The 14021-nt window shown below is 43.5% G+C and overlaps 2 protein-coding genes across 4 annotated transcripts; one reads left to right on the forward strand and one right to left on the reverse strand.

Moving 5' to 3' along the window:
* The first annotated feature begins 1450 nt into the window (after positions 1-1450).
* Positions 1451-8455, forward strand: glipr1a (GLI pathogenesis-related 1a). 3 transcript variants are annotated; one of them, XR_004613136.1, is made up of 7 exons: positions 1451-1512; positions 5850-6070; positions 6148-6393; positions 6520-6632; positions 7106-7191; positions 7742-7931; positions 8038-8455. XR_004613136.1 is itself a non-coding variant. In XM_034578722.1 (6 exons), the coding sequence occupies exons 2-6, from the start codon at positions 5897-5899 to the stop codon at positions 7873-7875; spliced, it is 753 nt and encodes a 250-aa protein (XP_034434613.1). In that variant the 5' UTR covers positions 1451-1512; positions 5850-5896; the 3' UTR covers positions 7876-8018. The 3 variants fall into 3 exon arrangements, 1 of the variants encoding a protein (XP_034434613.1); XM_034578722.1 differs by lacking the exon at positions 8038-8455 and having other exon boundaries at positions 7742-8018; XR_004613137.1 differs by lacking the exon at positions 1451-1512 and having other exon boundaries at positions 5638-6070.
* A 13-nt stretch (positions 8456-8468) lies between these two features.
* On the reverse strand, positions 8469-13671 carry krr1 (KRR1 small subunit processome component homolog). The gene is made up of 10 exons (XM_034578721.1): positions 13563-13671; positions 12282-12457; positions 11653-11787; positions 11334-11459; positions 10902-10985; positions 10685-10741; positions 10164-10334; positions 9826-9903; positions 9313-9409; positions 8469-9224 (listed from the first exon to the last, which is right to left on the reverse strand). The coding sequence occupies exons 1-10, from the start codon at positions 13636-13638 to the stop codon at positions 9073-9075; spliced, it is 1152 nt and encodes a 383-aa protein (XP_034434612.1). The 5' UTR covers positions 13639-13671; the 3' UTR covers positions 8469-9072.
* Between the last annotated feature and the right edge of the window lie 350 nt (positions 13672-14021).

Consider the following 14021-nt stretch of genomic DNA (forward strand, 5'->3'; position numbering starts at 1 on the left):
CGCTGCAGCTCAGCCTGAGTAACACAGCGAGACCCAGTCTCTTTATATTGATGGAGACACACACAGTCAAATATTGTCTTTATATGACACAACAACTCACTCTCACTGTGTTTTTATCTTATTTCCCATGTTCAAACCATAACTGTTTGATGGTCCTACACTGCCTCCACCTGGAGGAGAGGCGCAATGACCACACACACACACACACACTTGAGCTGCTTTCAGACATGCTCTGAACTTTGGATAATCTCCTCACATTCTCAGGGGGTATGTATGGAAGAAGCCAACTGTCTGAGTGAAAGCCTGTGGAGTTTCTCCTGCCAGCTCCCTAACTGCAGGGAGCTCATGTGAGATCACAGCAGGAGATTCTCCGTGTAGCAAAGCTTGACGTCCCTTCATCACAAACTGTGAGCTGGAAGTAACCAGCAAGGATCCATCTGCAGACACATCTCTGTGGATCTGGATCAGGAATAACGCAGGGAAGTATGATATTAAATGGAAAACCAAAAGCATGTGAGGCTAAACTTTGAGCAGCTGACAAGTTTACTGTGTGTGTGGTCATTGCTCCTCTCGTCCAGGTGGAGGCAGTGTAGGACCATCAAACAGTTGTGATTTTAACATGGAAATAAGATAAAGACACAGAGTTGTTGTGTCATATAAAGACAATATTTGACTGTGTGTGTCTCCATCAATATAAAGAGACTGGGTCTCGCTGTGTTACTCAGGCTGAGCTGCAACGTCTATTCTCAGGTGTGATCCCACCACTGAGCGGTACGGGGGCTTTGACCTGCTCCGTGTCCGACCTGGGCCGGTGCACCCCTCCTCAGACGACCTGGTGGTCCCGGGCTCCCCCAGAAGAACCATATCGATACCGAACTTAGTGCGGACACCCGATCAGCACAGTCCGCTGCAGCTCAGAGATCCAGAGCTCCACCGATCCTCCAGACTCAGCCTCCCGGACACTGGGATCACTGGTGCGCGCCACCGCACCCGGCGACAGCTTCTTCATCCAGAGAGGTGGAGAGGTGCTGCTACACTGTGACGTCATCGGCGGACACGATCCTGCGCCATAATAATAATAATCATCATAATAATAGTATTTATATCGCACTCGAAACAAAGTCGTAAAATAAATAATTAAACAATAAAAACTTACAATTGAGCAAGACCACCCGGATACATGTTTTTAATTCATGTATTTAATTTAATTGAAACTTTATTTTGAACAGAGAAAGTCAGAGAAGTGGCAGTGATCTGGAATTAAACTCCATTCAGTCACATTCAAACTGTACTTGCAGTTTCTATCTTGGTCACCAGATGACGCAGGAGAGTGTCCGCCGATGACGTCACAGTGTAGCAGCACCTCTCCATCTCTCTGGATGAAGAAGCTGTCGCCGGGTGCGGTGGCGCGCACCAGTGATCCCAGTGTCCGGGAGGCTGAGTCTGGAGAATCGGTGGAGCTCTGGATCTCTGAGCTGCAGCGGACTGTGCTGATCGGGTGTCCGCACTAAGTTCGGTATCGATATGGTTCTTCTGGGGGAGCCCGGGACCACCAGGTCGTCTGAGGAGGGGTGCACCGGCCCAGGTCGGACACGGAGCAGGTCAAAGCCCCCGTACCGCTCAGTGGTGGGATCACACCTGAGAATAGACGCTGCAGCTCAGCCTGAGTAACACAGCGAGACCCAGTCTCTTTATATTGATGGAGACACACACACAGTCAAATATTGTCTTTATATGTCACAACAACTCACTCTCACTGTGTTTTTATCTTATTTCCATGTTAAAACCACAACTGTTTGATGGTCCTACACTGCCTCCACCTGGACGAGAGGAGCAATGACCACACACACACAATAAACCTTTCAGCTGCTCAAAGTTTACCCTCATATTCTTTTGGTTTTTCATTTTCATTTCCATTCTTCCCTGTGTTTTTCCTGATTCAGAGCCATTGGCTGCAGAGTTCTGCAGTCTGAGATATGAGATGAACGTGTGTTAACTGTTCTGCAGACTCATACTACACTGACCCTGAACGCCACACACTTGCACATACTGCGGGTGGGAGGAGGAGAGGGTACGAGGGGCGTGAACTCACCGCTGCTGCCTTCAAGCCCTGACGGAAAAAAAATTAAAACACTAATGTCATTGTGTCATTGTGTGGTTAAAACCACAACTGTTTGATGGTCCTACACTGCCTCCACCTGGAGGAGAGGAGCAATGACCACACACACTCAGAGTAAACCTTTCAGCTGCTCAAAGTTTACCCTCACATTCTTTTGGTTTTCCATTTTCATTTCCATACTTCCCTGTGTTTGTCCTGATCCAGGATCTCACTCAGACTTTTGGCTTCTTCCATACATACCCCCAGAGAATGTGAGGAGATTATCCAAAGTTCACAGCATGTCTGAAAGCAGCTCAAGTGTGTGTGTGTGTGTGTGTGTGTGTGTGTGTGGTCATTGCTCCTCTCCTCCAGGTGGAGGCAGTGTAGGACCATCAAACAGTTGTGGTTTTAACATGGAAATAAGATAAAAACACAGTGAGTGTGAGTCGTTGTGTCATATAACGACAATATTTGACTGTGTGTGTGTCTCCATCAACATAAAGAGTCTGGGTCTCGCTGTGTTACTCAGGCTGAGCTGCAGCGTCTATTCTCAGGTGTGATCCCACCACTGAGCGGTACGGGGGCTTTGTCCTGCTCCGTCTCCGACCTGGGCTGGTGCACCCCTCCTCAGACGACCTGGTGGTCCCGGGCTCCCCCAGGAGAACCTGTGATGGAGATTCATCTTGAGATCTGAAATAATGAAATTCTCAGACTGGAGTTGCCTTTGAGCCTTTTTAATAGTAAGCTCTGCAGAGGTTACACAACAAGCACGGGTGCTCAAAGTGGAACTGGCCGCAAGTTCACAAAAGCCAGAACTTATACAAAGAGGCGTTTAATATGAAAAAATAAAAGACATGAAATCATCATCTGTGTCTATCTGCTGTGTCTGTCCGTCCGCTGTACCAGTTGGAAGAAAACATCACCAAATAAGGGCATACAACCTGTTTATCAAGGTCATAGCAGTGAGACACCGCCAAATAAGGGTTCCATCCTGTCAGGTAGACAGTATCACAGCAGTGAGACACCTGGTCAGGGGGATTTCCACTACCTTAGACACTGGTCAGTAGAATTTTCCACTACACTTCCCCCTTTGATCATCAATAAAAATATGATCACTAACGAAAAATAATCAAGAAACATCATAACAAACATCAAATCATAGAAGAATATCGATGAGTCTTCAACCCTGGTACTTTGCGTACGGACAGGGTCACTGGCGATGAGGTCACAATAGGTAGCCGCTGCTGTCTTTTGTGGAAAGGAAAAAGTTCTTTTCCTGTAATTGAGCAAGCATTTTAAAATGAAAATGGAAGGAAATCAGGTCAAACAACATCATCATCTCATTAACCATTATCAAAATTTAACAAACTGTATTGATTGGCAAAAGTAACTCATATTAAAATGTAATAAAACGTTAAATGTCAACATACAGTATATCTAAAGTTGAAAATATCCAGTAAAAACTTTTTAAATTCTTGCTAGGAAGTAAAATTGATTAAGTATGTACAAACTTCATAAAGTAACTCACATCAACCTTAAACATTCACAGAGATTCAAATTAAGGCATCATAAAATATGAAGTTGAGAGGATAATTGCAGTAGCTGTTTTGTTTTTAGTTTTTTTTTTTGGTGAAATCACTCAGAAACACATAAGCAAGCTGGGGGGAGAAAATAGCATTAAAAATAAGTGAAATAAAACTAAATTTGAGTATCGTCATCAGAATCATCTGTGCTGTCAGTGTCCAGGTAGGGAGGGATGGGGAATAGGTTACGGATCAAGGGGACCTGAATCACTTCTCTTGTGTCTAGTCAATTTTGCATGTGCTGGATGGGTCTGAGAGGACACCGTAGGAAAAGAGGAGTTTGTTAGATCATCAGAGACTTTCAGTTGAAGGCGTCAGCTGGTCAGATGGAGCTGGTACTCGTTTGCAGTGGCTGGCGTGGATCCAGGTGGCTCTTTCAGCCACTTTCAGAGAATCATCAGGTAAAGGCAAAAACAGAGATTCATAAACGTGATCTGCTGTGTCTGTCACATGTGAAGTGCAGTGCAATGAATCAGTGTGCATAAAATCAGAAAGAAGGGGGTGATAAGAGAGTGTGACGTGGAGAGCAGGTCAGTGGAGGCATTTATAGGAAGTTGCCACTGATATACAAACAGCTGCTCATGTGTGGTCTGTGACATTGTGAAGGGGGGTGAAGAAGAATTGTGCGTAACCGTCACTCCATCAGGGGAGGATACTAAATTGAGGCCTAACACAATCATCAAATCTCTTCCTAATAGATTAAAATGGGCAACAGGGAGCCAACAGAAAATCATGTTCAAACCTTGTGGGATGTTTGTCAAACTGAGCGGCATCTCACCAGATATAAAATGACCAAAGAGAGGTCTTTGGATCCCTGTGAAGAAGGTCCGGAACCCAAGTTATTTCGGCCCTCTCTTCTCTTAACTGTTGGAGGTAGAGGCAGAAGGTTTTCTCTCCTGGGTGGCCAACCACCGAAGACTTCTCGGGTCCAGACAATCTTTCAAGGGATCCTGTTCGTGACGCCAAGTTTGTGATGGAGATTCATCTTGAGATTTGAAATAATGAAATTCTCAGACTGGAGTTGCCTTTGAGCCTTTTTAATAGTAAGCTCTGCAGAGGTTACACAACAAGCACGGGTGCTCAAAGTGGAACTGGCCGCAAGTTCACAAAAGCCAGAACTTATACAAAGAGGCGTTTCATAAGACATAATATGAAAAAATAAAAGACATGAAATCATCATCTGTGTCTATCTGCTGTGTCAGTCCGTCCGCTGTACCAGTTGGAAGAAAACATCACCAAATAAGGGCATACAACCTGTTTATCAAGGTCATAGCAGTGAGACACTGCCAAATAAGGGTTCCATCCTGTCAGGTAGACAGTATCACAGCAGTGAGACCTTAGTGCGGACACCCAGCTCAGAGATCCAGAGCTCCACTGATCCTCCAGACTCAGCCTCCCGGACACTGGGATCACTGGTGCGCGCCACCGCACCCGGCGACAGCTTCTTCATCCAGAGAGGTGGAGAGGTGCTGCTACACTGTGACGTCATCAGGGGGGACACGCTCCTACGCTATCTGGTGACAAAGATAGAAACTACAAGAACAGTTTGAATGTGACTGAAATGAGTTTAATTCCAGATCACTGCCACTTCTCTGAGTTTCTGTACAAGAGATATTCAACATCCATATATGTTCTAAAGTGAGTGAACAGTGATAATTCATTCTGGACTAAAGTGGTGAGCTGACCAACAGACTGACACTACTGTTACATGAGCTGTGTTTTCACAGGCGCTAAAAACACAGGAAATGGAACTGAAAGCTAAAAACCAAAAGCAAACGTGAAGAAATATCGCCGTACAAATAAAGTTGGACTTGCCTCCTGGTTTGGTGCATTAAACTGCAAAAAAACACCTCAATCACACACACACACACACACACACACACACACACACACACACACACACACACACACACACACACACACAGTCAATCAACTAAAATCATAATTTAGCATGCAATCAATGTTCCACTCTGCTTCTCAACTAATTTGTCATTTCTGATTCACTACACTGAATTTAACACCTTCATCGCACACAGGATGTGAAACAGGCCTGAGCAGCATCACCTTGTTATTTAAATAAACACTGGGCTAACTATGAAATATGTTAACACACTTCCTGTCAGAACATGTCATCCTCTTCCTCTTGACTGTGTAATTTCCTGTGACAGTTTGACTGCCGCTGCGCCTTCACTCGCGCAGGTTGATATTTTGAAGCATGAGCAGCACGGTGGGGCTCGTGTTGCTGTGGGTCTGGATCACCCTGGACTCTGGGGCGTCTTCAGTCTCGCTGCCAGAAACAACCGACAGCAAGTTCATTGGCGAATGTGTGAGGGAGCACAACAAGGCACGGTCGTCTGTCCGCCCACCTGCAAGTAACATGCTGTACATGGTAGGTGAAGCAGGCACTTGGAGAGCTGCTCAGTGTGAGGGACAGTTGACTGATCTTTTCTGCCTCTGCTAATCCAGACCTGGGACGAGGGCCTATCCCTCATTGCAAAAGCATGGGCAGAGCACTGCGTGTTTCGACACAACCCCAAACTCGAAGATGACCCCAGTGTGCACCCCAACTTCTCCTCTGTGGGGGAGAACATATGGACAGGCTCACCCTCCTTATTTGATGTGAAGAGAGCACTAAAGAAATGGGTGGATGAAAAGGATCACTACAACTACCAGGGGAACAAATGCAGTTTAGTCTGTGGCCACTATACACAGGTTTGTCCCAAAATAATAATGTGCTTATTCTGTGTTTGCCAATTTGTGTTAAAAGTTACAGAGACTTTAAATATAAGAGGAACCTTATATTTACATTTGGCCTGCAATGTTACCATGTTTCTCCAGGTTGTGTGGGGAAGCAGCTACAAGGTTGGTTGTGCCGCACATCTGTGCCCAGGTGGAGTCGCTCACTTTACTCCCAGGGAGGGTGTTGTTTTTGTCTGCAACTATGCTACAGCGTGAGTTGAACACTACAAACAACACCTTTAGAGTTGTAGATGTTAATTGGTTCAACCGATGACATGAAATTATCAATAACAAGGATCCTACTAACGCGCAGGTATTGTGAGGGAATATAAAATCTGGTGTATCTTAAATCACCGTATGATAGAGATCCATTGCTTTCCAAAAAATATAAGACATCAGTGCCCCACATGGTTTTACTGCTAACACAAACACACACAAACACACATTGGCATTCTCTAGCCCTAACCATCCCAACTACATGCCTAACCCTAACCTAGATATCACCCTAAACCTTAAAGCAAGTCTTAACCCTCAAACGGATCTTTGAAAGTGAGGACAGGCCAGCATTTCTTAAAGGACAGTTTAATAAGGACAGTTTTGAGCAAAGGGGACCACAGCACAAACAGAAATCTTCTACCTACAATATGTGAAAGTGACTGAACTTTGATGATGGTGCCTTTTGCAGGGGTAACATGAACTCAGCGCGACCATATGAATCTGGAGGTGCAGCCTGCTCTGGATGTACAGGCTCCTGTGTGGACCGTCTCTGCCGTGAGTACTCAATCCTGTTTGACGTGATGCAAATACTCTGTTCTGTCCTTTACATTTTGGGATATTTTTGTAAAATATTTTCCTCTTTTTGAGGTGACCTGTGGAAAAAGTCACAACACAAACCTTTTAGAATCATTCGACGGCTACCCAACAAGTCACTTAATAAAAGGCTGAAAAAAGCGTGTCAGAGGAACTTCAGTTAAGAGGGTTTAAACGGCTATTTCAACCAATTCTAATGTATGAACACATGATTTCATCCCTGTCTATATATCCTGCCCACTGGACATGTTAATATAAATCCTGCATGCTGTAAAATATACATCCATCTATACTGCTTATCCTTTTTGAGGGTCGCAGGGGGAACTGGAGTCAATCCAGGCTGATATTAGGTGTGAGGTGGAGTACACCCAACAAACAGAGACCAACAACCGTTCACACCTATACTTTGTTTAAAAGTAGCACTGGTGTCGAACGGTGTAGCAGTACTATGTGCACTTTCTTTGTCACGTTACAAACTAAAAGGAGCCGACTCTTCTTCTGCTGTTTCCAGGCTACAACTGGAGCCCAGTGGGAGCCCCTGACTACGTGAATATTCTGATTGTCCGGCCCATCGGTCTCCTCTTCACCTTCATCACAGCATATGCTCTCCGCTACCGCTACCCTGACGTCTTCTGCTATGAGTAGTTTCCCCCCGTTTCCACTTGAACAACATGGACATCAGAGTCAGTGTTAAGATGATGTGAATTGAATTAAACCCTTTGGTCTATAGATTGATTTTAAGTCCAGAGTTGCACATAAACTATCAAAAAGTACATAAACAAGTACTTTTTTTCCCGACTTAGGGCAGTCTTGAGAAATCACATTCAAGAGGACAATAACATGTTTGACGCCACCGTGACCTTTTGACCTTTGACCACTAAAATCAAATCAGTGCATCTTTGAGTCAGCGTGTATGTTTTATAGTGAATGTCTGTACGTACTGTATGTAGATGGTAAAAACATGCCTACTTATCTTACCCAATCGCCACTACTCCCTCTCCCCTATCTACCCCCCCAGTCACACCCCTTTACCCTCCCACCCCCGACCTTCCTTGTGAATATGTAGTGCACATAATATTGTGTAAGTAAATATAGTTCATGAAATGTCTGTGATTCCAGATAATTAGTGATAAAAAGCTACTCCTTCCCGTGATAAAATTTGTGTTACTGCTCTGGGTCGGTGCACTTCTCTCTTACAACTGAGCGAATCAAAAATAAACCATGTCTCCTCCAACCGGTTCAGTTTCCCACATCATTTATTTCCAGATTCATATAAGAATGTTGGTGCCAGATGTGATGCAATTCCCCAATGGCTGTTCCGGATTCATCACGCTCACAAGAACAGCGAGACCTTGACCTTTGACCACCAAAATCGTATCAGGTCATCCTTGAGTCCAAGTGAACATTTGAACCAAATTTGAGGAAATTCCCTCAAGTCATCACTGTGATAATACGTTCACTAGGCTGTCTCTCATGTCTCTGGCCACTGGCTGTCTGCAGCCTGGAGGCATAATTAAAACCAGTCTTTATTAAAGAGAAAAATATATTTTTCCATATTTAAATACTGACCTGACCTAACAAAATCTGGGCAATTGTGATCAATAGACGACAACAGGTGAGGGAGACAGGAGTGTCAAACACTTGGTCTTCAGAGAGAGAATATACAGGAATAAACAAGAGATTCATCACAACATAGTTCAATAAAACATCTGTGACAGTTTGTTTGTTTAGATGGAAGCACACACAGCTTGTCTGACGCTCCATCCTCTCTGTGTGAGTCCTTACTCCGTCCAACACGTATCACATCACATATGTAACGACAGTGGAGCGGTCAGCCTGGGATTAGCCTCTGCTTTTTTTCGATTTGCTCTTCTTCTTCTTCTTGTCTGTGGGAGGGGGAGCTGGGTTCACTGGCGGAGCTCCCAGCTTCTTGGTTTTGGCCTTTCGTACTTTCTCCTTGATGGCATTGATGTCCAGCTTACCGTCTGTAGGAGCTGTGACACAGTCAGAACGTGGGTTAGTCATACTATCAGTTTCAGGCACGTTTTGTATTCAGATAAAGGCTTGTTTCTGCGGTTCTACCTTTCGTGGTCTTCTTCATTAAAGGCTTCTCTTTCGGAGGAATGAAAGCTTTGTTCCGCTCTTCCTGCTTCTTGGTCAGCGCCTCTGCTTGTTTGACCTGAGAAAGAGGAACAATGACAGTCATTATTTCTTCAGCGGGTCAGGGCGAGCCTCTTTCACAGGTTTAAAATGCAACATATAATTAGATCATGCTAAACTAGCTTCAATGAAAGAAACAAGGTGACCGGCTGAGGTGCATTAGAGAAACTGGCTTTTGTGAAATCTTAAAAAGTTGCCTGAGATCCCTTAAAGTCTGACTCGGTTACCATGGTAATGTCCTCTGTGAAGCTAACCTGCTCTCTGGCAACTTTTCTTTTTCTCCCCCTTGATACTCTGAAGCCCTGATAATACTTGTGGGCTGGGCCTCCATTCAGAGCTGATTGAGTTTTAAGCCTGTAAAACCCCAGCTCGAGGACGGCTGGACTTTGTTGCTGTCGTCTCAGTCGTGTGAACAGACACTCCGGGTTGACTCACCTTAATTTCCTCCATCTTCTTCCTCTTTTTCACGCTCTCACGCAGGAAGAACTCTCCTGTGGCGAGCTCTTTGTCAACCTACAAAGATGAAACAAACGTTAACACATGTTTGAATAATTACAGGATTTTTCCTTCAGCTCCTTCTATTAATAGTTTACAATGAATTCCATCTTCAGATTTTGGTCATCTTGACTTATATAATACCTGTGGTGGTGGTTTTTAGCACAGTACAAATATGAGTCTATGTGATATGCTACTTGATAAAAACAAGCCAACCATTCTTCCTTACACAATGCTGAGGTAGTTTTAGAGAAATGTAGTTTCAAGCGTGTGCTGACCTGGCTGTCTGGCTGCGGCGGAGGGAACGGTGTGTACTCCTTCTTCACGCTCTTCTTCTTGGGCTGCTTGCGCTTGGACAGGTGCTTGTGGCGGAACGTGGGCAGAAAGCGCTCCCAGCTCTGAACCCGCAGGTCAGGGTCTTTGGACAGCTCCCGCTTGATCATGAGCGTCTGATGATGCCAAACAAACCAATAAGGAAAGAGGGGACGAGGAGTGAGTGGATGACAAAATGGGACACTTTGCTGGTGATGCACTGTCACACTTTATGTCTTGTTTGCAGTTTTATCAACACTGGCTGTCACTACAGAAGTACACAGGTGCCTCTTACATGCCCTCAGCTCCAGGTCGAGCCAGCCTTGGCTTACAAACCCAGAGAGATTTATTTCAATCACGACATCAAGAACAAGGATGGAAAATATCTTCATTGGGCATGAAGGCAGCCTGTGCAAGTCGGAGCAGTACTGCTGCTGTGGCAGAACACCTCTAAGCAGCTGCGTTTCCTTCAGCAGCCTGAACGTACCTTGATGTTGTAGATGGGGTGGATGTTCTTCATGGTGTCCATCACCACTTTGCGAACCTGAACAAAGGAGAAAACTTTTTTAAAAACGCTTCTACGTCCTTATTTCTTTGAGTAATGTGCTATTCTGATTTCAATATTAAGGTTAAATATCTAATAAGTGGTAGGTTCAATAGATAAGTAGATGGACTCCAATCAGGAGTCAGAGGTGGGTTCTTACCTCCTTCAGTCCGTTGTAAGGCCCCAGGGCCGACACCGTGTTGCCCTGCACCATCACATAGCAGGTGGTTAACAGCTCTAATGCCTGGAGGGAAGAAACAGGAGAGCAAAGTTAACAGCATTGATTAATTGTTCCAATAAGAGTCAGATACTGTGGCTTATTAGAGGAAATGCTGCCCCCTAGAGAGATTTACAATGAAATGCACCAGAGAAAAAGTAAAGTGAAAGAACCCAGAACAAATAGCTTAGTATTTTGACTTGAATTTTGAATATTTCTTAATAAATGATGCATCTTCTTTTATATTTACTGCAGTATTGGAGCAAACACTTTACTGGGCCGGTTTTAAGCACTTCAGCCTTCTCTATTATTTTAGGATACCTGCTCATAGGTCATATCTGAAGATATAACCAATAAGAATGGTATGGTCCTCACTTTTAGGGTGGAACCCTTGGGACCGATCAGCCGCTGTCTTCGCTTCACAAACCGCTCTCTGTTCCTAACCAGGGTTCCGACTTTGATGATGTCACAGGCCACGTCATCCTGTAATATCCGAACAGCCTGGAAGTAAAAACAACAACATGAAGGGGTAACAGAGCAACGTAATAATCAGACACCACAGCAGCTGTTACTGCTGTGAGTGTTTGTCAAAGTAAAGGAGTGTGAGCTTCAGAAAACAAAATGTAAAATACTGCACCAGTAATCAGTAGACCACAACCCGACATATCATGTGTGCGAGCATAGTGATCATCACCTGTTCAAACGGGACACTCCTGGCCAGCAGCTTGATGAGGTCTCTGGCTCTTAAGATGGCGTATGGGTCAAACGTTTTCTTAGTGGTTTTAACTGTCATGCTGCCTTCAATCAGGTCCAGAGACACTTTTATGTACTGAGAGAAACATAAATCAACATCACACAGGATTAAAACAGCTTGAAGTCAAGAAGCAATAGTTGAACTACATAGTAAAGACCTACAACTTAGTCTGACGAGGAAGGAAAGATTACATGTATTTATTCAGATTTACTTTTAATATTTCAGCTGGAATGACACATTAATGAATGACTTCTAAACATTTGTCCATGTCCTCCACCTCACGTGACCCAAACTGCAACAACCACAATATGCATTTAATGTCAAAAGAATCCATCAATTAATAAAATCATCCACACAATCAAGAGATGACATGGTTTAATAATCTATTAAGTACAAAATACAGATGGAATTGATTAAGAAGGAATAAGTTATCAGTGTCTGACTTAATTTATGGATCTATGTAAGCGACCAATGAAAACAAATTCCTATTGCCTGCAGACATATTTATTCCGGTACAACAGGGAGTGTTGGTCTGTTTTCAGTGCATTGTGTTCCAAGAGGAAACTTACAGTCTCTCCTAAAGCCTTCTCCACAAGCGGCCAGCACTCTCTCAGGTAGGCTTCTCTGTATTTGGGGAAGAGGGTGGCGAAGCTGCTCTCCTCCAGGAGACCACGGGGATTGTCATCTTTGGTGAACGGCGACTCTTTCCATCCATCGGGAACAGTGAGGAGTTCAGTTTCATCCACTGCATGACACAGACATCAGAACCAAGGTAAGTCACAACAAGATTTTTTTACTCCATGTCACTCAAACACAGACTCCTCCATAATAATGACATCAATCAATAAAGCACATATTTTGTCTTTCTTCCCATTACTAAAAACTTAATATAAATCCAAATAAAACCAGGACATCAACCAAAATTTTTTATTTTAGGTATAAAAATACCAGAACTCCAATTACAAATGGAAAGATGCCTACACTGGATACTTAGTATTGAAGCTACTCTGCCTTAAAGCGACAACTGGAAGTCAAACGTGAACAGCTTTAAAGAAATGGACAGAATCAAATACAGATATCAGAAATCAAGAATTTGAATATTTGAAACATGCATTATCACTTTAACTACATTTTTTTCTATTTTTATAGAAAATTGTGTTTATTATCACGTGTGTGCATGTACATATTGTTTTCACTACAAAATCACTTATTTATTCACCAAAAAAAATGCACAAGTATCTTAAGACTCTTAAGTGTCATTAACGATTTACAAGCAAATAGTTTCTAACAACTCTGGCACTACATTAAAACATAAAAAATGAAATCTTAGGAATTCAAACACCTATGATACATTCTCAACAGTGAACTTAAAGGATGGATGTTCACAGAGACAGCTGAGGACTGTGGCAGCCACATTTATTAACTTATCACAGAGCCACAGACAAGTAGGATAAATATAAACACCCTGTATGTTAACCAGCTCTGAACACAGCGAGGCAACGATAAACTGCCTGAGTTCGATGCTCAGAAGCAAAGAGTACAGGACACATGTCCTAGTTTACAGAGGCGATAACGCAGTTTTTTTTTTAATATGATCCAAGATCACTAACATTACAGCTAAACGATTTCAAGAGTATAAACAGTTTGTTTCTGTTAGTTTTCTTTTGGAGAGTTTCATGAAACAACAGATGTTTACAACCCAGCTCCGCTCACACTTGTTAGCTCCAGTCTCGTGTCTCACAACCCGACATCTAAACACAGGGATGAGCAGACCCATTCCGCCATGTTTCACACAGAGTCGACAGCCTGGCGTCAGGAGACAGTTTCTAACTCCACAGCATCAAACTCACCTTCGCTTTTAGTCTTTTTAGCCTTTTTCCCAGTTTGTGTTTCACTCACGCCGTCTCCCGTCGTGGAGGACGCCATTGTTGAGTGAAAGTGGAAGTGACGCACAAGGTTCTCTTCTTCGCGCTACGTTGCTCTCTGAAGTTTTGTAATCAGATTACCACAGCGCCACCTTGCAGCCAAACATGGAAGTTTGTGTGAGTGAGCACGTCTAACATGCTGTTCTTTAGCTGAATATTTCATTTAACCAGATGTTTACTTGTTTTAAAAGAGAAACACAATGGAGCATGTGTAGTAACACATAAAAGACTTTAAAGGTCACCTTCAATGTACTTGACATAAGCTCCAATATAACAGTCTATGATAACAACCCAGATACCCGACAGATTTTTCTTTTGAATCTTTCCGCTCTGGTTTTAAATTCCCTTAAATTTGACTGAACTTAGTTGTTTAATTTTATAAAC

This window comes from Hippoglossus hippoglossus, chromosome 23 (genome assembly GCF_009819705.1).
Source record: "Hippoglossus hippoglossus isolate fHipHip1 chromosome 23, fHipHip1.pri, whole genome shotgun sequence".
Classification (NCBI taxonomy): Eukaryota; Metazoa; Chordata; class Actinopteri; order Pleuronectiformes; family Pleuronectidae; genus Hippoglossus; species Hippoglossus hippoglossus.